Source organism: Notolepis coatsorum (assembly GCF_963971535.1).
Source record: "Notolepis coatsorum genome assembly, chromosome: 7".
Taxonomy (NCBI): domain Eukaryota; kingdom Metazoa; phylum Chordata; class Actinopteri; order Aulopiformes; family Paralepididae; genus Notolepis; species Notolepis coatsorum.
This window is the reverse complement of record NC_140171.1, coordinates 175,654,695-175,680,783: the sequence shown is the minus strand read 5'-3', so window position 1 is coordinate 175,680,783 and position 26,089 is coordinate 175,654,695. Positions and strand designations below refer to the sequence as shown.

General features: G+C 49.1%; 1 protein-coding gene across 1 annotated transcript in view; it reads left to right on the top strand.

Annotated features, from left to right (window-relative positions):
• The window catches only part of LOC311231846 (phosphorylase b kinase regulatory subunit alpha, skeletal muscle isoform-like), a gene marked incomplete at both ends in the record, with an annotated part of 218,579 nt that overhangs the window by 108,355 nt on the left and 84,135 nt on the right, over positions 1-26,089 (top strand). Inside the window, 3 exons of the mRNA XM_084318467.1 lie at positions 12,238-12,308; positions 14,287-14,451; positions 24,474-24,550. Of these exons, the coding sequence (XP_084174593.1) occupies positions 12,238-12,308; positions 14,287-14,451; positions 24,474-24,550 (313 nt within the window). The remainder of the gene's footprint in view (positions 1-12,237; positions 12,309-14,286; positions 14,452-24,473; positions 24,551-26,089) is intronic.

Sequence of the window (26,089 nt, the reverse complement as noted above, 5' to 3'; positions counted from 1 at the left end):
ATGGTGGGGCCAGGTAACAGATACTATGGGGCCAGGTAACAGATACTATGGGGCCAGGTAACAGATACTATGGTGGGGCCAGGTAACAGATACTATGGGGCCAGGTAACAGATACTATGGGGCCAGGTAACAGATACTATGGGGCCAGGTAACAGATACTATGGTGCCAGGTAACAGATACTATGGTGCCAGGTAACAGATACTATGGGGCCAGGTAACAGATACTATGGGGCCAGGTAACAGATACTATGGGGCCAGGTAACAGATACTATGGGGCCAGGTAACAGATACTATGGTGGGGCCAGGTAACAGATACTATGGGGCCAGGTAACAGATACTATGGGGCCAGGTAACAGATACTATGGGGCCAGGTAACAGATACTATGGGGCCAGGTAACAGATACTATGGTGCCAGGTAACAGATACTATGGTGCCAGGTAACAGATAGTATGGGGCCAGGTAACAGATACTATGGGGCCAGGTAACAGATACTATGGTGCCAGGTAACAGATACTATGGGGCCAGGTAACAGATACTATGGGGCCAGGTAACAGATACTATGGGGCCAGGTAACAGATACTATGGTGCCAGGTAACAGATACTATGGTGCCAGGTAACAGATACTATGGTGCCAGGTAACAGATACTATGGGGCCAGGTAACAGATACTATGGGGCCAGGTAACAGATACTATGGGGCCAGGTAACAGATACTATGGTGGGGCCAGGTAACAGATACTATGGTGGGGCCAGGTAACAGATACTATGGGGCCAGGTAACAGATACTATGGTGGGGCCAGGTAACAGATATATGGTGCCAGGTAACAGATACTATGGTGGGGCCAGGTAACAGATACTATGGGGCCAGGTAACAGATACTATGGGGCCAGGTAACAGATACTATGGGGCCAGGTAACAGATACTATGGTGGGGCCAGGTAACAGATACTATGGGGCCAGGTAACAGATACTATGGTGGGGCCAGGTAACAGATACTATGGGGCCAGGTAACAGATACTATGGGGCCAGGTAACATATACTATGGTGCCAGGTAACAGATACTATGGGGCCAGGTAACAGATACTATGGGGCCAGGTAACAGATACTATGGGGCCAGGTAACAGATACTATGGGGCCAGGTAACAGATACTATGGGGCCAGGTAACAGATACTATGGGGCCAGGTAACAGATACTATGGGGCCAGGTAACAGATACTATGGGGCCAGGTAACAGATACTATGGTGCCAGGTAACAGATACTATGGGGCCAGGTAACAGATACTATGGTGGGGCCAGGTAACAGATACTATGGGGCCAGGTAACAGATACTATGGGGCCAGGTAACAGATACTATGGTGGGGCCAGGTAACAGATACTATGGTGCCAGGTAACAGATACTATGGGGCCAGGTAACAGATACTATGGGGCCAGGTAACAGATACTATGGTTGGGCCAGGTAACAGATACTATGGGGCCAGGTAACAGATACTATGGGGCCAGGTAACAGATACTATGGTGGGGCCAGGTAACAGATACTATGGTGCCAGGTAACAGATACTATGGGGCCAGGTAACAGATACTATGGGGCCAGGTAACAGATACTATGGTGCCAGGTAACAGATACTATGGTGCCAGGTAACAGATACTATGGGGCCAGGTAACAGATACTATGGGGCCAGGTAACAGATACTATGGGGCCAGGTAACAGATACTATAGGGCCAGGTAACAGATACTATGGTGCCAGGTAACAGATACTATGGGGCCAGGTAACAGATACTATGGGGCCAGGTAACAGATACTATGGGGCCAGGTAACAGACACTATGGGGCCAGGTAACAGATACTATGGGGCCAGGTAACAGATACTATGGGGCCAGGTAACAGATACTATGGGGCCAGGTAACAGATACTATGGGGCCAGGTAACAGATACTATGGGGCCAGGTAACAGATACTATGGTGGGGCCAGGTAACAGATACTATGGGGCCAGGTAACAGATACTATGGGGCCAGGTAACAGATACTATGGGGCCAGGTAACAGATAATATGGGGCCAGGTAACAGATACTATGGGGCCAGGTAACAGATACTATGGGGCCAGGTAACAGATACTATGGTGGGGCCAGGTAACAGATACTATGGTGGGGCCAGGTAACAGATACTATGGGGCCAGGTAACAGATACTATGGGGCCAGGTAACAGATCCTATGGGGCCAGGTAACAGATACTATGGGGCCAGGTAACAGATACTATGGTGGGGCCAGGTAACAGATACTATGGTGCCAGGTAACAGATACTATGGTGGGGCCAGGTAACAGATACTATGGGGCCAGGTAACAGATACTATGGTGGGGCCAGGTAACAGATACTATGGTGCCAGGTAACAGATACTATGGTGGGGCCAGGTAACAGATACTATGGGGCCAGGTAACAGATACTATGGGGCCAGGTAACAGATACTATGGGGCCAGGTAACAGATACTATGGTGGGGCCAGGTAACAGATACTATGGGGCCAGGTAACAGATACTATGGTGGGGCCAGGTAACAGATACTATGGGGCCAGGTAACAGATACTATGGGGCCAGGTAACAGATACTATGGTGCCAGGTAACAGATACTATGGGGCCAGGTAACAGATACTATGGGGCCAGGTAACAGATACTATGGGGCCAGGTAACAGATACTATGGGGCCAGGTAACAGATACTATGGGGCCAGGTAACAGATACTATGGGGCCAGGTAACAGATACTATGGGGCCAGGTAACAGATACTATGGGGCCAGGTAACAGATACTATGGTGCCAGGTAACAGATACTATGGGGCCAGGTAACAGATACTATGGGGCCAGGTAACAGATACTATGGGGCCAGGTAACAGATACTATGGGGCCAGGTAACAGATACTATGGGGCCAGGCAACAGATACTATGGTGGGGCCAGGTAACAGATACTATGGTGGGGCCAGGTAACAGATACTATGGGGCCAGGTAACAGATACTATGGGGCCAGGTAACAGATACTATGGGGCCAGGTAACAGATACTATGGTGGGGCCAGGTAACAGATACTATGGGGCCAGGTAACAGATACTATGGGGCCAGGTAACAGATACTATGGGGCCAGGTAACAGATACTATGGGGCCAGGTAACAGATACTATGGTGGGGCCAGGTAACAGATACTATGGTGCCAGGTAACAGATACTATGGTGGGGCCAGGTAACAGATACTATGGTGGGGCCAGGTAACAGATACTATGGTGCCAGGTAACAGATACTATGGGGCCAGGTAACAGATACTATGGGGCCAGGTAACAGATACTATGGGGCCAGGTAACAGATACTATGGGGCCAGGTAACAGATACTATGGTGGGGCCAGGTAACAGATACTATGGGGCCAGGTAACAGATACTATGGGGCCAGGTAACAGATACTATGGGGCCAGGTAACAGATACTATGGGGCCAGGTAACAGATACTATGGGGCCAGGCAACAGATACTATGGTGGGGCCAGGTAACAGATACTATGGTGGGGCCAGGTAACAGATACTATGGGGCCAGGTAACAGATACTATGGGGCCAGGTAACAGATACTATGGGGCCAGGTAACAGATACTATGGTGGGGCCAGGTAACAGATACTATGGGGCCAGGTAACAGATACTATGGGGCCAGGTAACAGATACTATGGGGCCAGGTAACAGATACTATGGGGCCAGGTAACAGATACTATGGTGGGGCCAGGTAACAGATACTATGGTGCCAGGTAACAGATACTATGGTGGGGCCAGGTAACAGATACTATGGGGCCAGGTAACAGATACTATGGTGGGGCCAGGTAACAGATACTATAGTGGGGCCAGGTAACAGATACTATGGTGCCAGGTAACAGATACTATGGTGGGGCCAGGTAACAGATACTATGGGGCCAGGTAACAGATACTATGGGGCCAGGTAACAGATACTATGGGGCCAGGTAACAGATACTATGGGGCCAGGTAACAGATACTATGGGGCCAGGTAACAGATACTATGGTGGGGCCAGGTAACAGATACTATGGGGCCAGGTAACAGATACTATGGGGCCTGGTAACAGATACTATGGTGGGGCCAGGTAACAGATACTATGGGGCCAGGTAACAGATACTATGGTGGGGCCAGGTAACAGATACTATGGGGCCAGGTAACAGATACTATGGGGCCAGGTAACAGATACTATGGGGCCAGGTAACAGATACTATGGTGCCAGGTAACAGATACTATGGTGCCAGGTAACAGATACTATGGGGCCAGGTAACAGATACTATGGGGCCAGGTAACAGATACTATGGGGCCAGGTAACAGATACTATGGGGCCAGGTAACAGATACTATGGTGGGGCCAGGTAACAGATACTATGGGGCCAGGTAACAGATACTATGGGGCCAGGTAACAGATACTATGGGGCCAGGTAACAGATACTATGGGGCCAGGTAACAGATACTATGGTGCCAGGTAACAGATACTATGGTGCCAGTTAACAGATACTATGGGGCCAGGTAACAGATACTATGGGGCCAGGTAACAGATACTATGGTGCCAGGTAACAGATACTATGGGGCCAGGTAACAGATACTATGGGGCCAGGTAACAGATACTATGGGGCCAGGTAACAGATACTATGGTGCCAGGTAACAGATACTATGGTGCCAGGTAACAGATACTATGGTGCCAGGTAACAGATACTATGGGGCCAGGTAACAGATACTATGGGGCCAGGTAACAGATACTATGGGGCCAGGTAACAGATACTATGGTGGGGCCAGGTAACAGATACTATGGTGGGGCCAGGTAACAGATACTATGGGGCCAGGTAACAGATACTATGGTGGGGCCAGGTAACAGATACTATGGTGCCAGGTAACAGATACTATGGTGGGGCCAGGTAACAGATACTATGGGGCCAGGTAACAGATACTATGGGGCCAGGTAACAGATACTATGGGGCCAGGTAACAGATACTATGGGGCCAGGTAACAGATACTATGGGGCCAGGTAACAGATACTATGGGGCCAGGTAACAGATACTATGGGGCCAGGTAACAGAGACTATGGTGCTAGGTAACAGATACTATGGGGCCAGGTAACAGATACTATGGTGGGGCCAGGTAACAGATACTATGGGGCCAGGTAACAGATACTATGGTGGGGCCAGGTAACAGATACTATGGGGCCAGGTAACAGATACTATGGGGCCAGGTAACAGATACTATGGTGCCAGGTAACAGATACTATGGGGCCAGGTAACAGATACTATGGGGCCAGGTAACAGATACTATGGGGCCAGGTAACAGATACTATGGGGCCAGGTAACAGATACTATGGGGCCAGGTAACAGATACTATGGGGCCAGGTAACAGATACTATGGGGCCAGGTAACAGATACTATGGTGCCAGGTAACAGATACTATGGGGCCAGGTAACAGATACTAAGGTGGGGCCAGGTAACAGATACTATGGGGCCAGGTAACAGATACTATGGGGCCAGGTAACAGATACTATGGTGGGGCCAGGTAACAGATACTATGGTGCCAGGTAACAGATACTATGGTGCCAGGTAACAGATACTATGGTGCCAGGTAACAGATACTATGGGGCCAGGTAACAGATACTATGGGGCCAGGTAACAGATACTATGGTGGGGCCAGGTAACAGATACTATGGGGCCAGGTAACAGATACTATGGGGCCAGGTAACAGATACTATGGTGGGGCCAGGTAACAGATACTATGGTGCCAGGTAACAGATACTATGGGGCCAGGTAACAGATACTATGGGGCCAGGTAACAGATACTATGGGGCCAGGTAACAGATACTATGGGGCCAGGTAACAGATACTATGGGGCCAGGTAACAGATACTATGGGGCCAGGTAACAGATACTATGGGGCCAGGTAACAGATACTATGGGGCCAGGTAACAGATACTATGGTGGGGCCAGGTAACAGATACTATGGGGCCAGGTAACAGATACTATGGGGCCAGGTAACAGATACTATGGGGCCAGGTAACAGATACTATGGGGCCAGGTAACAGATACTATGGGGCCAGGTAACAGATACTATGGGGCCAGGTAACAGATACTATGGTGGGGCCAGGTAACAGATACTATGGTGGGGCCAGGTAACAGATACTATGGGGCCAGGTAACAGATACTATGGTGGGGCCAGGTAACAGATACTATGGGGCCAGGTAACAGATACTATGGTGGGGCCAGGTAACAGATACTATAGTGGGGCCAGGTAACAGATACTATGGTGCCAGGTAACAGATACTATGGTGGGGCCAGGTAACAGATACTATGGGGCCAGGTAACAGATACTATGGGGCCAGGTAACAGATACTATGGTGCCAGGTAACAGATACTATGGGGCCAGGTAACAGATACTATGGGGCCAGGTAACAGATACTATGGGGCCAGGTAACAGATACTATGGGGCCAGGTAACAGATACTATAGGGCCAGGTAACAGATACTATGGGGCCAGGTAACAGATACTATGGGGCCAGGTAACAGATACTATGGTGGGGCCAGGTAACAGATACTATGGTGGGGCCAGGTAACAGATACTATGGGGGGGCCATGTCAATAACAAAAAAATGCAATGTTGTTGACTGAAGCTAAATAAAAACAAAATTGGATGAAGTGTGATGTAAACTATTAAATGTTTTTCATTTACATTTACATTTAGTCATTTAGCTGACGCTTTTATCCAAAGCGACTTACAAGTTTTGTACAACGAGACAGCAGGAAGGGTACAACTCTATCAGCTGAGTAACAATGTTCATCAAAGTGTTGATGTCTATGACTAAAACGTTAGGTTATGACTATAACCAAGTTCTGTTAGTTAGGGGCGATGCTTGGCATCGCTACTGCACTATCTCGCGTACGTGCACGCGTACTGAATAAACCACAAATGTACCTCTAATACCAGTATTAGTCTGACCACACCCCTCATCAGCTTACCTTCATAAGCAGGTGTGTGGTCACCTGCTCTCCTCCTTCCCAAGCTTTCACCACAAGGTGAGGACAAGGGCTGCAGCGGCGTCCGATGCCAAGCATCGCCCCTAACTAACAGAACTTGGTTATAGTCATAACCTAACGTTCTGTATCGTTAGTGGCTTAGCTTGGCATCGCTACTGCACAAGGGAGGCCAAGCGGAGCCACTTGGCTGACAAATACACCCCGCTGACAGCCCCCCAAAACCATCAGAACAGGGAGGGCCGAGCCCCCCCGACCCCCCCTAATGGAGGGTAGCCCCCCTATTAGGGACGTCACGGGAGGGCGACGGACCCGACCGTGCGAAGAGGCACTCAAGCAACTCAACGCACAGGGTGAGCAGACCGTGGCTTGACCCCACGACTACACACACGCACAACCCGCATGCCACCCGGGAACGAACGGAGGAACAACCTCGTTACTGCCCCCAGAATCACGGGGTCAAGGGCAAACCCAACCCCGTGGCAAGGCCGTAGCAGCGGAGCACGAAGGAAGACCCAGACCCACCAAAAGGACTGGACTCCCTGGAATGGGGGCCCGGAGAAGTCCATGATGCCAGCATCAAGACCCCACCAGGTGGGCACGTAGTGCCCCGCCCCCCACATCGCCAGCGTATTCGGACAAAGGCCCCTCAGTTACTGCACCTGGTATTCCCAGGCGGAACCAACCAGGCCAGAACCTGCCCAGCTTCCGAGATCGGACGAGACCGGGCGTGTTCAGGTCGGTATGGCCGTAAGCCGAGCGGGCCCCGTCCCCCCAATAGTACACCGCCTGGCACACTGACCCTGCAGAATAGGCAGTCAGCATGGCCGTAAGCACACAAAAAAGGTTAACCAACGGAAGCAGGCAGCGCACCGGGGAAAAACCAGGCAACAGGCTGTTAACCCTAGCCTGGAGACTGCGGACGAGACAGGCGCCAGAGGGGACAGCTGAACACAGCCGCCCCGGCGGAAGGAGCGTAAGCTGGCGGTGTTGCATGACCAAGCCTCCATTTAACAACCCCCACCCAGAGGGGTCGAGGCAGAGAAGGCTGACACGATTGGCAGACGTCATGAACGTGCAGGGGCACCCTCAACCGGTGAACCCGGGAGTTGACACTGCACCAACACACCAGGGAATCAACCACCTCGGTGTTACCCAATGCGGTGGTTGTTCCTATAACCCCTCAAGAAAAAACTCCAAAACACACCTGCGGGTATACACCGGCTATACCGCAGTACAAGTGTTTCAGTTTCCAAAAAGGGTTAACCCAGGCCTACGGGTCGCAAACATCACTTCGGACCGGGCCTGGCGGTACGGGAAGCACAGGGTCACCAGAGGAGGTCAAAAAACCACCCCCACAGGCCCCTCTTCGCCATGCGTGAGAGAGGAGCGAAAAATAATGGAGAACCAGCCCCTAAGCACACCGTACCTGGTATTCCCCGGCGGTCTCCCAACCAAGTACTAACCAGGACCAACCTGTGTAGCGGCCGAGATCCGACGAGATCGAGCGCGTACAGAATGGCATGGCTGTAAGCCATGACGACAGTGCTGAGTAAAAACATACCCAACCAGGGTCTCCATAGCGCTTAACCCTGTGACACCCAGACCGACCTGGCATTTTTCCCCCTGAAAAAAGCCCAAGTCCCTCAGGGTACCAGAACAGCAGATCTGCATCCCCGGCGGACAACGGGTTCAACTGATCTGGACCAGCGTGACCAGAACCAGTCCCGTGCCCTAACCACGCCGACATGCCTACTCCAGGAGAAGGGCAGATATGCGTGTTGATCTTAACATGAAAAGAAGGCGCCACCCAGACGTCGGGACGAACCGCGCCTGGTGGCCCACCCCAAGGGCGTGAGACCCCACTACATATGTTCAGATCCATCCCGTCATCATCCCCCAGACATGAACGAGAATCCGTCGACAACCCACCCAGGTCATGGGATGTGGTCGCCGGAAGAGGAAAAACCCCCATCTCAGTTGCTTTATAAAAACGCTGTTTCAACCACAAGCAACTAAGGCGTGCCAGTCAATCGCCTGTTTACAGCGAGCTAGCACTATACGTGCGTCGGGACACACCCCCATCAATGAACAGGCTATTTAGACCTGTCATTGAATCCCCAAGGCGCCCAGGGGAACGACAAGAGGGGTGTGACACTCCCTAACTCCAACACTTCTGGAATAGAAAGAAGGAAGCATCAACAGTATGTATCCCAGTCTACACAGCCGGGGTAAAAAATGTTCACATTTTTACATCCCACCACCCTCCCATAGGAAAGAGACGGGGATCCCCAGAGAGACTTCCCACGCGAGCTGTACAGATTGAAAAGAATATATTGCACCTTGAGCCATGTAAAAAACTGGTTTTAGGGCCTCCGGGGAAGAGGCACCGAACCCATACACACTCAATAAACGAATTGAATCGAATATACATACAATAGAAAAGGACCCTTCTAGAGGGTCCACTCACTTTGACAATCTGAGGAGGAAGGCTCTGTACTCTGATGGAGGCTTCCTCACATGGAAGAAGGAGTCCGAACTCACAGAAGGCCTGAGTAGGCGCTTGGTGAGGAGGAGCCCTGACCACCCCCCCTGAAAACAGATCCATCACATGGACCTGAACAGCACACGGAAGTCCTACCAACAGAGACGCGCACGGTGACGTACTCTATGGCGGGGGAATTCCTGCGGTGCACACGCCCAATATACCAGGCCGTGGGACCAGGAACTCCCTCCCCCCCCCCCCCCCCCCCCCCCGTAACGTGCCGAACCGCCACGTGACGGGAACCTTGAAGGACAGGGGGTGTACCCCTGACCGACAGAACAATGGGGAGAGGAAAGGTTACCAGTTCACCCCTTTACGACCCCACACCCATGATACGACGTAACGACAAAAAGAGAATATGACACAGTCATAGTCAGCTCTATGAAGCGTTTCACAGCTCCACACAGCGCACGAGCTAACCTGCTATCTGATTTTTACTAAGGAAAAACACAGAATAGAGAGGGCTCTAAGAACCCCGGTCCAACATACACATGTGCTTCTGTGGCCAGTACAACCCAGTTGTAGGTCACATGACACACACAACCCATCATCACCTACAAAAAATGGCAAAAACACTCAACAGAGGAACGCCGTTTTTTTCACAATGAGAGAATACATCATTCTTGATTAGTATCGACCACAGGCCTTGCTAAGCACACATGACAGCAACCAAACCAATTTCCCTTTAGGAAATAAGTTTCTCCAGCAGATTTAGCACAACCTCAGCAATCAAGCTGAGAGTTACATCGTATCCCTACCACACAAAAGACACAATTAATGCACAACATGTCTGATAGGAGGTGATAAAGTCCCCAGGGAACCGGGGGGGGAAACACAATCCTCCTATTTTACCCTCAATACGGCCAGTTAAAACAGGAAAACCTGTTAATGTGTGAACTCACTGTTCATTGTCATTACAGTCTGAGAAAGAACATTCTTTTACTCACTCGTCACCAAGCATAGCTTCATAGGTTAGTTGCCTTAGTAGTGAGTACACGGTACACATAAACACCATGATGTTTCTCACACAACAACCAGATCAATACATCACGACCTGCACGGAGAAGCTAACTGCCAGTGACAAAAACAGCTCACACACAACCCGCAACGTATCTCAAATGCATTGCAACAACACACGTTTTGGGAAAAAACACTGTTATTCACAATACATTTAGCAAGGTAAAACCAGAAGACGTGTTATGAGGTCTGGCCAACCCCGTACCTGCCCGGAACGCAGATCAGCGAAGTGCAGTCACAAGCCACCGTAGAACACAGCCGTCCCGTGTTGTTCGATCCGGGCAGCGTCGCCGCTCCACCAGTCGCTACAGTCCTCTTTGTTGACGCAATCCCCGTCTAGGCTCAGGCAGGGTCGACGAACATCCCCTGTCAAGGATGACGTCGTGGTCAAGAGTGTAAAACATGTTAAAAATCAAAGCACGTTCAACAGAATAGCATCAAGCTAACGGCTGCTCCAACCGTTCGGGTGCTATTGCTTCCGCTCGCGAGACGCCGATCTACGACGCACGCGATCAGGAGCGAGCTCCCGGCGGCGCGCGAGAAGCCAAGCTACCCCGCGCCAGGCCACCGACCGGCTAACCGTAAGCTATGAACATGTAAACAATGACATAACACTCACCCAGACAGGCCGCCGTTCTGAACCCTCCTCACTTTTTAAGAGAAAAGAGAAAACAAGACGTCAACACCGCTTCACAACGGTGACATTAACACGTCCGGCGGAATCAGCACAGTACCAACTGGCCTGTATAGCTGACTTTGAACATGAATCTGCCGCTATCGCACATTACATGCACATATCCCCTCGTGAAGGAATACTCTCATTTGGATATGAAAGATGGGGTCTTAACACGGTGACAGAGAGAATCCACTCGTCCAGAACACACAGGGATCACCAGTGTCAATGGTCGCGGCCCACTAGTTAAAACTATAATGGTCGCCAGACCAAGGCCTTCTGTCGCCTAGACGGCTAAACAAAGGACCCTAGCCTGGGGCCGGTTTCCATAAACTTTGTCAAGTAGCCCCCATAGCACTAACAGACAAGTGGAGCCCGCCAGCAAACACTACTCACCCAACCTGGAACGCACCGCTCCTCACAACAGCGGCATGTCCGACAGTTCAGCTGTGGCCTGACAGGTTTCACCCCAACAAACACAGCAAGGAACTGCAGTTGAGAAGCATGCAGCGGCGTGCTCCCAATACGAAAACCGGTGGAGGGTTTGTAGAATGATCATCATCTTCTAGACACTCCAGTACGAAGACAATATCGCCGTATTTTCTCGAAAATAGTGAGAGAGAAAATAAAGATATGATGTCAACGTATCCTTGTTTCCCAAGCTGTTCCTAATCCAATTTCTTCCATCATGGTGTCAAGTGTGGGGATCTACCGAGGCACCTCTTCCTTGTGGTGAAAGCGAGAAGGAGGAGAGCAGGTGACCACACACCTGCTTATGAAGGTAAGCTGATGAGGGGTGTGGTCAGACTAATACTGGTATTAGAGGTACATTTGTGGTTTATTCAGTACGCGTGCACGTACGCGAGATAGTGCAGTAGCGATGCCAAGCTAAGCCACTAACGATACAGAACTAAATATTCAACTGTTGCCAAATATTTTTACTAGCAGTATTATTATTATTATTATCATGGATTGTAATTGTATTTCAGAGTCAAGACTGGCAGACTGGCAGACTTCCGCACCACCTCCTGTTGCGCGCACCTCAGCTTCATGGACGGTGGTGAGTGTTACTCTGCTCTACTTTGGATTTACACAAATCCTTTAAGCCAAAAATACTCTAAATTCTAAATTCTGCTGGGCACAAGGGGTCCTGAGGTGTTTACAGTACATGCTGTGCTGACATGTCTGCCCTTTGTATCGTTTAGGTAGGACTATGCTTTTATTATTCATCAATTACTTATCAAGTAAAAACAAATGCTACTGTACGAGCTGACCTTTGGATCTATTTCTTGCTAAGTGATGCCATCTAGTGGTATAAAAACACAACACCAGGTGGGTCCTCTCATCACTGTGAGCCAACGGGACTTCCTAAAAGCCATCTCATGTACAGCGTCATTTTAACCCTAACCTTAACCCTAACCTTAAAGGGGACATATTATGTATAGTTTCAACAATTGCATACAACTTCCTTGAATCTATGTTTGTTACTGTGTTTTAGCAAAGAAATTAGTCTGAATCACATTTATATAATGGATTTACAACACCCTTCTTGCCTACCCATTAGGCCTCATGTTTAGTGGGTAGAACTCACACCATTAATGATTGAACAGTACATTAGGTGGGCCGTGTTCCTGCCTCCCATTGTGACATCATCAAGTGCTTAGGCTTGTTCATCAAGAGTTCAAACCCTAAACAACTATATAACATGTCAGACATGTCATACAAAGACCCTAACAACCATAAATAACATTTAAAGATTCAGTACAATGACAATCATGTTTTTCAATATTGTTACATTTTTAACAGAAGGTATGTAATGTAAAATTACAAATGTTAGAGCTGCTGTTGTTGTTGTTGTGAAAATGATGACTAAATCACTTTGATATCCATCCTCCAGGATATCAACATAATTAAGCCCTTTCAGTTGTCCAATCTGCTACCTCTGAAATGTCACATGATACACACAGGTTACTGTGATTGGCCCATTAGTCACATCTAGCTGCTCTGATTGGCCCATCAGTCCTATATACTGTAGATCTACATGGCTCACTGGCAGTGTAGACTCCTAGACTGAGTCCTTACAGTCAAGCATCTACTGTAGTGTGTAGTGAACAGAAGGCCACGCCCCCTCAGCCTACTGAGCCACGCCCCCTCATCTTACTGAACCACGCCCCATCAGTCTACTGAGCCACGCCCCCTCAGCCTACTGGAGGGAGCACTAAAACACTTATAACAAGATGAAAAATATATACTTTTTTATTGTGGACATTACCATTCCACAATAAGGTTCTTATGACTGTATAGTATATATATATAAGTAGATATATATTTTCTATACTGTTACAACCAATAAAGGTAAATCTTTTAACTCAATCTTTGAGAAAGTGTGTAATAAGACCACATTATGTAATAACTTGTAATACATTTTCACTTCATTATGTAATAACACCCACATTTTGTAATAATCTACGTAATAATAAACAGCCTCAGTGCAATATGTAATACATTTCCCTGCATGCTGTAATACATTATTACATATTACGTGGTTATTACAAAATGTGAGAGTTGGACTTTTTTTTTAATGAAAATGTAATAATAAGGTGCATTATGTAATCACAAACCAAAATTGACATCTTCATTCATAAAAATCGCTATAACATTACAACAATGTTTATTTTACACATTCTAGCATGCATTTTACGGACTCAAAATTAATTTGTTACATTTATTACAAATTGCTTTCAAGCTGTGTATTACAAAATGTAGTTTTTATTACATAATGAAGTGAAAATGTATTACATGTTATTACATAATGTGTCACAATCTTTATTTTACAACTATACTCTGAAATGGCACCCCTTGACATTCTCATTGGTTATTGGTCTTGTTGGTTTTCCGGTTAGTTAGCCATAAACCAGTGCAAATTCAATGGGGTCATAGCAAAGGATGACATGGCACATATTGACTGTTGTTGTTGTTGTTGTTGTTGTTGTTGTTGTTGTTGTTGTTGTTGTTGTTGTTGTTGTTGTGCTCACCAGAGGTGGATGACTTGGCACAGTATTTGGACCAGCTCCTGGCGATTCCAAAGCAGATCGGGACGATTGCCGCCACCAAAGGTGGTCTGAGGCGTTTCCAGGCTGCCGCCAAGAGGGCCCGCGAGATGGTGTCCCTGGTCCACAAGGCCCGCGAGCTCAACCTCCACAGTGGGTCCCTGACCCTGACCCTGACCCTGACCACTAGTTAGAGATGGTGTCCCTGGTCCACAAGGCCCGCGAGCTCAACCTCCACAGTGGGTCCCTGACCCTGACCACTAGTTAGATGGTGTCCCTGGTCCACAAGGCCCGCGAGCTCAACCTCCACAGTGGGTCCCTGACCCTGACCCTGACCACTAGTTAGATGGTGTCCCTGGTCCACAAGGCCCGCGAGCTCAACCTCCACAGTGGGTCCCTGACCCTGACCCTGACCACTAGTTAGCTGTCTGTGGGCAACGAAGAGCTGGAGAGAAATGCACAAAAGATGTAGAAAATGGAGTTAGTTAATTAATTAGTTAGTTAACATCAGAGACAGAGCATCAGGGAGGAGTTAGTTAGTTAGTTAGTTAGTTAGTTAGTTAGTTAGTTAGTTAGTTAGTTAGTTAGTTAGTTAGTTAGTTAGTTAGTTAGTTAGTTAGTTAGTTAGTTAGTTATATTTCGTATTTGCATCGCGTCCCGCTCTGAGCCTTACGAGATACTCTGTGATACATATTGTATCTCCCACGAATAAAAAACACATGCACCCCACCTGTATGGGGCCCCGCCCCTAATGGTGGCCACCACCCATATAACCATGACTCTGGTCATGAAACACCCTTCCTCTGTTTTCGTCCCAGCGTATTGGATGCGTGCACCATACGAGTCTAGCGGAATGAAAAGATTAAGGAAGATTAATAATGTTGGAAGCTTACCGGAGGTTGCTGGCCCCTGGCATCTTCGATGCATGTTTACGGCGACACGACGGGCCTGTGTTGATGTTCCTCGTTTGATGACTGCACATCGAGGTTCAGCTGTACAAGGCTGGCTGTCGGGCCAGCTTGTACTCAGGTAGGCCCTGTGTCTTCAGGCATGGGTATTAGTGTTAGTAATGCTGGTTTGTTTTGTTAACACAACCATGTTGTGTGTTGGCGCCGGGGGCAGGATGGTTTGGTGAACGTTCTCTGCAGGGAACGGTTTCCAAGCTGTCTTGGGCATGCTGCTAAAACATCTGAAGCTATGCTACATGCTATCGCTACTGCCGCATGCTATTACTACTGCTAATTGCTATGCTGTTTTAATGTCTCCGCCGTGAGATGTTGTCACTCTCCCGCCTCTTGCCCGGTTCATCAATGAAGGTCAGTCGGTAGCTGTTGTGGGGTTTTTGAGTTCTATTTACCTTTTTCGGGTAAATGGGTTGACAACGGGGTAGGTCGTGGCTAGGTTCCTAGCCAGGTATTTTACCTTGTGTTCCGGCGGGGTTTGTTGAACGGTGTTCCCATCTGGGTTGGCGTCGGGTAGTGGGGCTATGGGTCCAGCCGACATGATAAACATGTTGCGTGTCTGTGCACAGGCAATTGTTGTCTTGGGTCCCACATTGCCTGGCGTTAGGCTGCAGTAGTATAAGGGCAGGGCCGCCTGGGAGAAATGTGAGGCCCTGTGCGTTTTTAGACGCGAGGCCCCCCATCTCCTGGGGCGGCCCTGTGTAGGGGGCTATTGTTTCGTTTTGTCACTCTGCTATGAGAAGGTCTGTCTTGCTACAGCTTTCTCTCCTCTCAAACCATTCATACTGACGGTCAATCGGTATACTGGGGGAGTAGTGCGGGGGGGGGGCTTTGTTTACCTTTTTTGGTAAATGGGCTAAACTAGGGCTGGTGTTCTGTTGTGAATATTTTGAATGAAGACGGGTCTGGTCCGTCTCCCCTTAAACTTTGTGTGTATGGGTTTGCTCATTCTACAGTTTTTGTGGTTTAGCTCTTTTATTCATTTAACCCTTTCATGGTGCACACCACAGTGGAGGGTGCTGTTTGCAATCACCACTGGTGCTCCATGTTAACGTCAGTCCTTTGTTTTTGATATATTGAAACAATGCCCCGCCTGGCCGACACCATGGGTGGGTCGGCCTGGCGAGTGGCTGGTGGGCTGTTAAGGCTTGTACCGCCACGGTATGGAATTGGCAACGATTAGAACTGTGTTCGAATTGGTGTTTTTTCTATTAAAGAAATGGTGTCTGGTGGAGGGGCCTTGAGGGCCAGCCGACGTCGACACATCGCGCGAGGTTGTTGACGTTATTAGCTTTGACCCAGCCGCAAGCTATAACCGCTCAGGGTTCCCCTCTCCGCAGGGGATTTTGGTCTTCTGCTGGAGCGCGGGCGGTATTGTCCTAGGCCCTACACCGCCTCACACCGCGCAGCCAGAAGAAGAGAGAGCACGGCCTCGTCAGCGGCGATGACGGGGCCCTCGACAGGCGGCCATGTTTTTCCCCCGCCAGAGGTATCCTGGGCGTTGATTCGACAGGTGTCCACAAGGCCGACAGCCTTGGCGGCCGAGTGATCGGCCATGTAGGATGGGTTCGGCTTGAACAAACAAGCCGTCACCGTCCTGCCGCGAGCAGCCCGCTCTCCGATCACTCCCTTCCCCAACACCAGCGGGAGAAGTGGGCTCTGATTGTTTCCTTTGGCTGCGGGCCGCGTGCCTTCGTTGATGCGCGGGCGGCCCCACTTTTCGCTTCTCATGGGGACAGGGGCTGACACCCAGTTGATGGCTGAGCCTGGGTCTGTCCGTGAGAATGTTGTGCTGTCAAGCGGCTCCCACACCTTGAACTGTGTTGGTTGAGCCTGGTGTTACGTCTGTCAACTTAAGTGTTGTCAGCAGGGGGGCTCGAAACCTTTTGAGGCACACAGTGCGGGCTTCCCCGGCCTCGCCTTCGCCAGGCCAGGTATCATGTTGGTGCCTCCCACTCCTGAAATATTGGCAAGTGGTCGCAGCTCACATGGTTTGGGGTGGTAGTAATATCACTGCAGGGCTACGGTGTGTAGGAACCCATGGGGGCCTTACACCTTGCATGTCCGGCTGCAGAACAACTCCTTCAGCATGTTCTGGAGGGGTGTTCAGTGGGGGGGCTTTTTTCATCGGAAGCCCCCCGTATCAGATCGGCCCTTTCTGTCGGGGTTCCCCCTTGGGTGCGATTGCCTCGTGGGTGTGTCAGGGTCAGGTGTTCCGACACGGAACGCGCTCCTCGCACGGTTCCGGGGTTGTCTACGCACAGCGGGGGGACCGGGCCAACTATCTACAGTTCCTGGCGGACCTGCGCCACGTGACGGCGGGTGCGTTGGGAGTGTCGTCACATATGACTACGGCAGTACCATATGTCGAGGTAGATGGAGAGAACGGTGAGGCGGGGACTTGTGTTTACACAACCCCACCCGTTTTCAGGTTTGGTACAGACCCTATTGTCAGGGTCTCCAGCAGGGACAGCTCTGGTCGACGAGATCCAATCTCTGTGGACGAAGCAAGCCATCGTCGTGGCGTTCTCCTCCCGGTGTTCTCAGCCCGAGAAGTCGGGAGGGAGGGGTGTAAGACCCAGGCTGGACCTGTCCCATGGGAAGGTTCAGCATTTTTTGGATCGTCTCCTACCTGTTGAACACTGTCAGGTGGGGGTCTGGTTCTCCTCCATAGACCTGTAGGATGCGTATGCGCATCCCCGATCTTCCATCCTAGGGCTTACCTACGCTTCCTTTGCAGGGTTAGCGTATGAGTACCAGAGGCTGCCGTTCGGTTTTCTCTGGCTCCCCGCATCTTCACCAAGTGCGTGGAGGCCGCACTGGGACCTTTGCGTCGTCCGGGGTTACGGAGTGTTCTGCCCTGATGACGTTCTGGTCCTTCGCGGTCAAGGTGGATCGTCAGGTCTCATACCAGGCAGGTCTCTACCAGCCTGGGGTTGCTGTAGACTGGATGTAGAGTATTCCTCTTCCCAGTCAACGGTTGGAGGGCTATGGGCATCCATTTCAGAGCGTGTTGTCAACACGCTCGGGAGGTTCCGTCCTAGGACGGTTATGCCGCTGTCTCACGTCGCGTTTTCACCGACGCCTCCCTCGCTGGTGATGCGTCGGGCCAACGCAGTAGGGGGCAGCTGGCAAACCATGCTGCCCGGTCTGCGCTACGTTCAATGTGTTGGTGTTGAAAGCGGTCCTTCTGGTCCACAAATGGTGTTGATCAGGACGGACGTTACGACGTCAGTGTCGTGTATCGACAGACAGGGAGGAGTACGCTCCCCCTGTCTGCACCAGGCGGCGGGCGGCTGGCTATGGGCGTCCTCCATCTGCGCGGCCTGAGGGCTCCCCACATCCCCGGCAGGGAGAATGTGGGTGCAGGTGTACTGTCGCGGGGCGGCCCTCATCCTGACGGGTGAGGATTGCGTCTGGACATGGCCAGGCGGGTCTGGGACCGATGCCGTGCCGCCAGGGATTCTTCCCCATACATCTGTTAGGTCAGTTGTTGGGACGGGTACGTTGAGGGGCGCAGGTTCTTGATCCTGATGGTGTTACCATCTGGAATGCGCATGCTCCCTCCACTGTCGCGCTTACGCGGGCAGATGACGTATGTTCCAAGTGTGGTGTAAGGTGGGGGGCCGGGACTCAGTCTCCTGCCCCCTGGATGCTGTCCTTAGTTACCTCCAGTCTCTCCTTGATAGACTGTCGGCTTCGACGGTGAGGGTATATGCAGCAGCTATATCCTCCTATCATGAGGGGTTTGAGGGGATGTCTTGTTCAGCCACCCTCTTGTGAAGCGTTTCCTGCTTGGCGCTCGACGCGTTAAGCCGGTGCAACGCTCCTTGGCTCCGACTTGGGATCTTCAATTGGTCCTCGGTCGGTTGTCCTTGGCCCCGTTTGAGCCGCTCGAGCGGGCGCCGTTGGGACAGCTGTCCTTCAGGACCGCGTTCCTTCTGGCTGTCACTTCCGCTAAACGCGTAGGTGAGCTCTGTGCTCTCTCGGTACGTCCAGAGTGCCTGTCTTTTCGGACCGATTGTGGTGTCACTCTGCGACCTGATCCTGCTTTCGTGCCTAAGAATATCCGGAGTTCCTTCCGCTCCCGGGATATTGTGGTTCAGGCGTTTCGTCCTCCTCCTCACACTAGTGAGTTAGATGCGGGCCTTCACCTGTCATGTCCAGTCCGTGCTTGGGGATTTACCTCAGCCGTACTCAGGATTTCAGGGTTACCGACCAGCTTTTTGTCTGTTACGGTGGGGCTCGTGCTGGTAGGGCACTGTCGGAGCAGCGCCTGTCCCATTGGTTGTGCGAGGGTGTTGCCCTCTGCTACACGCTGGCTGGGCAGGATCCCCCTGGGGGCGTCAGGGCGCACTCCACTCGTGGGGTGGCTGCCTCTGCCGCTCTCCTGGGTGGGGCCTCGGTGGAGGCCATCTGTGCTGCAGCTTCATGGTCCTCCCCGGGCTCCTTTGTAAGGTTTTACCTCATGGACATGACCGGGGGTTCTGTCTCCCAGGCGGTTCTGGGGTCTGTGGCCTTTCCTGCTTCCCGTCCTTTGGTCAGGTAGCAGGAGTGTGAGGGTATGGGCCACAGTGTGTTGGGTCACACGTGGTTCCGCCTGTACGGTGTGTTCAAGGGGTTCTAGCTCTCTCTTGTTCGCATTCAGGTGGAGTTGACTGCGCCCCCCCTTCATTAGGAAGGATGGGGTGACAGGGCTCCCCGCACCCCTTGATGTGGGCTTACGGGTCCTCAGGGGGTACATCTGTCGGGTCTCGCGCCCGCTCTTCCCCATTATCTCGTAAGGCTCAGAGCGGGACGCGATGCAAATACGAAATATAACGAAAGGTTATGTAGATAACCTAGTTATATTAGTATTGGCTGAGCGTCCCGCTCTGCGCGCCCTGAGTTCCCTCTTGAGGGATCTTTTCCTGGGACGGGTTTTTGGCGAGGAAGGGTGTTTCATGACCAGAGTCATGGTTATATGGGTGGTGGCCACCATTAGGGGCGGGGCCCCATACAGGTGGGGTGCATGTGTTTTTTATTCGTGGGAGATACAATATGTATCACAGAGTATCTCGTAAGGCTCAGAGCGGGACGCTCAGCCAATACTAATATAACTAGGTTATCTACATAACCTTTCGTTAGTTACCATCAGAGACAGAGCATCAGGGAGTTAGTTAGTTAGTTAGTTAGTTAGTTAGTTAGTTAGTTAGTTAGTTAGTTAGTTAGTTAGTTAGTTACCATCAGAGACAGAGCATCAGGGAGGAGTTAGTTAGTTAGTTAGTTAGTTAGTTAGTTAGTTAGTTAGTTAGTTAGTTAGTTAGTTAGTTAGTTAGTTAGTTAGTTAGTTAGTTAGTTAGTTACCATCAGAGACAGAGCATCAGGGAGGAGTTAGTTAGTTAGTTAGTTAGTGAGTTAGTTAGTTAGTTAGTTAGTTAGTTAGTTAGTTAGTTAATTAATTAGTTAGTTAGTTAGTTCGTTAGTTAGTTAGTTAGTTAGTTAGTTAGTTAGTTAGTTAGTTAGTTAGTTAGTTAGTTAGTTAGTTAGTTAGTTAACATCAGAGACAGAGCATCAGGGAGGAGTTAGTTAGTTAGTTAGTTAGTTAGTTAGTTAGTTAGTTAGTTAGTTAGTTAGTTAGTTAGTTAGTTAGTTAGTTAGTTAGTTAGTTAGTTAGTTAGTTACCATCAGAGACAGAGCATCAGGGAGGAGTTAGTTAGTTAGTTAGTTAGTTAGTTAGTTAGTTAGTTAGTTAAGTTAGTTAGTTAGTTAGTTAGTTCGTTCGTTAGTTAGTTAGTTAGTTAACATCAGAGACAGAGCATCAGGGAGGAGTTAGTTAGTTAGTTAGTTAGTTAGTTAGTTAGTTAGTTAGTTAGTTAGTTAGTTAGTTATTAGTTAGTTAGTTAGTTAGTTAGTTAGTTAGTTAGTTAGTTAGTTAGTTACCATCAGAGACAGAGTGTCAGGGAGGAGTTCTTTAGTTAGTTAGTTAGTTAGTTAAAGGCCAACTTGCAGGTTGTATTTTTGTTCAATAAACAATGTGACTAGGCCAACGCTGACTTTCATGAAGAGGGAAAAATAAATTATCGAAATTGACCCAGTTTTAGCGTTTTTATCAAACATTTTGTCGACCAAACCACAAGCTCCACGCACATGCATATTTTAATCCATGGATCAATAACGTGCGTGTGTCATCTTAATGCTGACGTCACGTCAGGTGCAGGGCAGCGAGGGGCTCTGAGAGTCACACACAGCTAGTGGCAGGAAGCAGAGAGCCTTGCTACTACTAGCCGAGGAGTGATGAATGAAAATGTATCTGTTTCACCTAACAGTACTATTGCTCCGTGATCATAGCCATCCATCTCTAAAGCTAACCACTATTTGTAAAAGCCACAACCATTATTACCATATTTGTATACTCCGTTAGTAGCTAGCTAAGTTAGCTAACGTAGCTTAGCTTAGCTTGGTAGCCAGAATTCTCGAAACTCATAACAATGCCTGATATAAAATGGTTCTCTCCTCTTTGTATACCTTTGTCCTCACAAGTATTATGCCAGGGAACTTATGGACACGACAATAGTAGTAGTTATAAGGTGTTTGATCATTGTGTCATTGTACATATTGTGTACACACCGTTAGAAGCTAACGTAGCTTAGCTTGGTAGCTATTGTTGTGCTAACAGCATACCCCGACGTCCAGCTCGCTAGCCGGCAAGAACGCCCGACCCAAAATGGTTCTCTCCTCTCTGTACACCCCCGTCCCCACAAGTACCCTGCCAGGGAACCCATGGACACGACAACAGCAGCAGCCATAAGGTGCTCGAGCCCGTAACGCTTGTGGTACACGATAGCTATGAGCTAACTAACGCTACAAGCTCAAACACCCTACAACCACCACTATTGTCGCGTCCACAAGCTCCCCGGCAGAACACCCGCGAGGACAAAGGCACACAAAGAGGAGAGAACCACCCCAAATCGGGCACTCATGCCGGCCAACAAGCCAGACGCTGCAGCACGTTGTTGGCACAATAGTAGCCCACTCGGTGCATCACAGTCACTGACTGTGATGCACCGAGTGGGCCACCATTGATCAACATGCAGCGACGTGTAGCTTGCATGATGCGTGTGTAGTGCTTTGCCACACAGGTCTGAGAAGAGGACCTGCACATGATTTTACTCGTTCCCCAAACTCCTCTACATGCCCCGATCTAAAATGGTTCACGACAGTAGACATAATGCTAACGTTAGCCAGTGCCATATATCCAGTAGTACTATGACCCAGACGGGCATAAGGCATAAGTTTCCTGACGTGACGTCACGGCCGTGCTAGCGTCTGATAAGCTTTTAGATTTGCTCATGCATGTTATTCGTGCGTGGACCTTTTGAACCATTTCTGAGTGGCATTTCCGGCGTCAAATGGAAAAAAAAAAAAATTAAATTAGATACCAATGATGTAAACTACCCATAATTGCAGAGTAGGGTTTAACCTGCAAGTTGGCCTTTAAGTTAGTTAGTTAGTTAGTTAGTTAGTTAGTTAGTTAGTTAGTTAATTAATTAGTTAGTTACCATCAGAGACAGAGCATCAGGGAGGAGTTAGTTAGTTAGTTAGTTAGTTAGTTAGTTAGTTAGTTAGTTAGTTAAGTTAGTTAAGTTAGTTAGTTAGTTAGTTAGTTAGTTAGTTAGTTAGTTAGTTAGTTAGTTAGTTAGTTAGTTAGTTAGTGGTAACTAACCAGTGGGCCAGTCTGGTCATGTTCTGGTCCCACGGGCTGGTTGTAGTGGGCCAGTCTGGGTCATGTTCAGGTACCACGGGCTGGTTGTAGTGGGCCAGTCCGGGTCATGTTCTGGTACCACGGGCTGGTTGTAGTGGGCCAGTCTGGGTCATGTTCTGGTACCACGGGCTGGTTGTAGTGGGCCAGTCTGGGTCATGTTCTGGTACCACGGGCTGGTTGTAGTGGCCAGACTGGGTCATGTTCTGGTACCACGGGCTGGTTGTAGTGGGCCAGTCTGGGTCATGTTCTGGTACCACGGGCTGGTTGTAGTGGCCAGACTGGGTCATGTTCAGGTACCACAGGCTGGTTGTAGTGGGCCAGTCCGGGTCATGTTCTGGTACCACGGGCTGGTTGTAGTGGGCCAGTCTGGGTCATGTTCTGGTACCACGGGCTGGTTGTAGTGGGCCAGTCTGGGTCATGTTCTGGTACCACGGGCAGCTTCTTGGTCCCCGTCTGCCCCTGCTTGATTGGAATGGAATGGAGCCATGTAACAATTAGAGATGCGTTTACTATGTCATGACATGTCAAAATGTCTGCTGTGAAAAAGGTCTATTGGTAAATTATTTAATCTCAATTATACTACGTCTGGCTTTCAGAATCTTTACTGACCACAAACCAGCAGTTCTTGGTTCCTCTAAACTCTAAGGCAGTGGTTCTCAACTGGTCTAGCCTCGGGACCCAACATTTTCCTTAGTCATTAAGTCGCGACCCAAATCTTTTAACGACTATGATTTATTTAAAAAAATAAATGCCAGTAATACACAATCTTTCATGCACTGTTAAAAACATGAAATAAACACAAAAAAGTGCAACAAAGGTGCAACTAGGGCTAAAAACCCAATGAAATAAAATAATAATTATTATTAGCAGACTTCTTAGCTTAACATAACAGACCTACAGTAAGTTTGGGGGAACTAATTGGATAACTGGGGTTGCAACAAAAGTGCAACTAGGGCTAAAAACACAATGAAATAAAATAATAATAATAATAATAATAATAATAATAATAATAATAATAATAATAATAATAATAATAATAATAATAATAATAATAATAATAATAATAATAATAATAATAATAATAATAATAATAATAATAATAATAATATATAATATATCCTTCTTAGTAGACTCCTTAGCTTAACATCCCAGGGAACTAATGGGATAACTGGGGATGTTGTTTGCTCCTGACAATAGTCTGGGGTGATGGTAGACAAAGCAACTCTGAGGTCATGCTCAATGTCCAATCTGTTCCTCTGCTTTGTCTTCAGCTGGACCAGAGCTGAGAAGCCACTTTCACAAAGATAGGTAGTGAAAAATTAAAAAAATGTAAAAAAAATTATACACACATCCGCGACCCACTCAAAACGGCCCCGCGACCCACTTTTGGGTCGCGACCCACCAGTTGAGAAACACTGCTCTAAGGCATCCAGTATATTCTCTGAGGATTGTTTGTGTTCTCCCTCTAGACATCCACATGTACCTGTCGACCGAGCTGTTCCGCTCGCCCCGGCCCAGCCAGCACCTGGAGCACGCAGCGGCACAGGTAGGAGCTGTGGGCGTGGTGACTAACGTTTGGTAACTCTGTGATCAGCGATGCAGGCACAGCCATGGTGCAGCGCTGCACTGAGCTGGAGTGGGAGGAACACATTAACAGGTGGAGTTGGAGTGGGAGGAACACATTAACAGGTGGCGTTGGAGTGGGAGGAACACATTAACAGGTGGCGTTGGAGTGGGAGGAATACATTAGCAGGTGGAGTTGGAGTGGGAGGAATACATTAGCAGGTGGAGTTGGAGTGGGAGGAATACATTAGCAGGTGGAGTTGGAGTGGGAGGAATACATTAGCAGGTGGAGCTGGAGTGGGAGGAATACATTAACAGGTGGAGTTGGAGTGGGAGGAATACATTAACAGGTGGAGCTGGAGTGGGAGGAATACATTAGCAGGTGGAGTTGGAGTGGGAGGAATACATTAACAGGTGGAGTTGGAGTGGGAGGAATACATTAACAGGTGGAGTTGGAGTGGGAGGAACACATTAACAGGTGGAGCTGGAGTGGGAGGAATACATTAACAGGTGGAGCTGGAGTGGGAGGAATACATTAACAGGTGGCGTTGGAGTGGGAGGAACACATTAACAGGTGGCGTTGGAGTGGGAGGAATACATTAGCAGGTGGAGTTGGAGGGGGAGGAACACATTACCAGGTTCAAGTTCAAGTTCAAGTTCCTTTTATTGAGAGAGAGAGAGAGAGAGAGAGAGAGAGAGAGAGAGAGAGAGAGAGAGAGAGAGAGAGAGAGAGAGAGAGAGAGAGAGAGAGAGAGAGAGAGAGAGAGAGAGAGAGAGAGAGAGAGAGAGAGAGAGAGAGACAGACAGACAGACAGACAGACAGACAGACAGACAGACAGACAGACAGACAGACAGACAGACAGACAGACAGACAGACAGACAGACAGACAGACAGACAGACAGACAGACAGACAGACAGACAGACAGACAGACAGACAGACAGACAGACAGACAGACAGGTATTGTTTTGAGGGATTTACCTGCATTCGAAATGTCCTGCCTCCATGCTCCATGGTAGCAGCTAACTGTCCGGACTGGGGGCGTGACAACACAGCAGGAAGGACGGTCAAGGACCCTGCTTGCTTAGATCGCTAGAAAACGCGCCCGGCTTCCATCATATTACATCATATTTCAACGCACAGTGCATTACGCACTGATAGGCGAAATGTATTTGCTTGACCTATTTCATTGGCTGCGAGGATACAGCGATGATACAGTGCACGCCCACTGTGTGCGCGATACGTCTCCGCCCAGCCTCAGAGGTAGTTACTCTCTATCAGACAGTGACTTCCTGTGAATCACAAAACAATTATTTATATTTGATATATTAACGTTATATTGTGCATTGGAAACACAAACATACTTAAAATGAGTAAATATTATTAATTTTAAACATGTTTATTTTATTTCTAGGGGTCTAAAATTTAAATTAAAATAAAACATTTTCTTCTTCTCCTGCTCTCTTTACCAGGGGGGGCGGCGCTCCAGCGCCCCTAGTGGCCAGCCGCCACTGTTAACACTT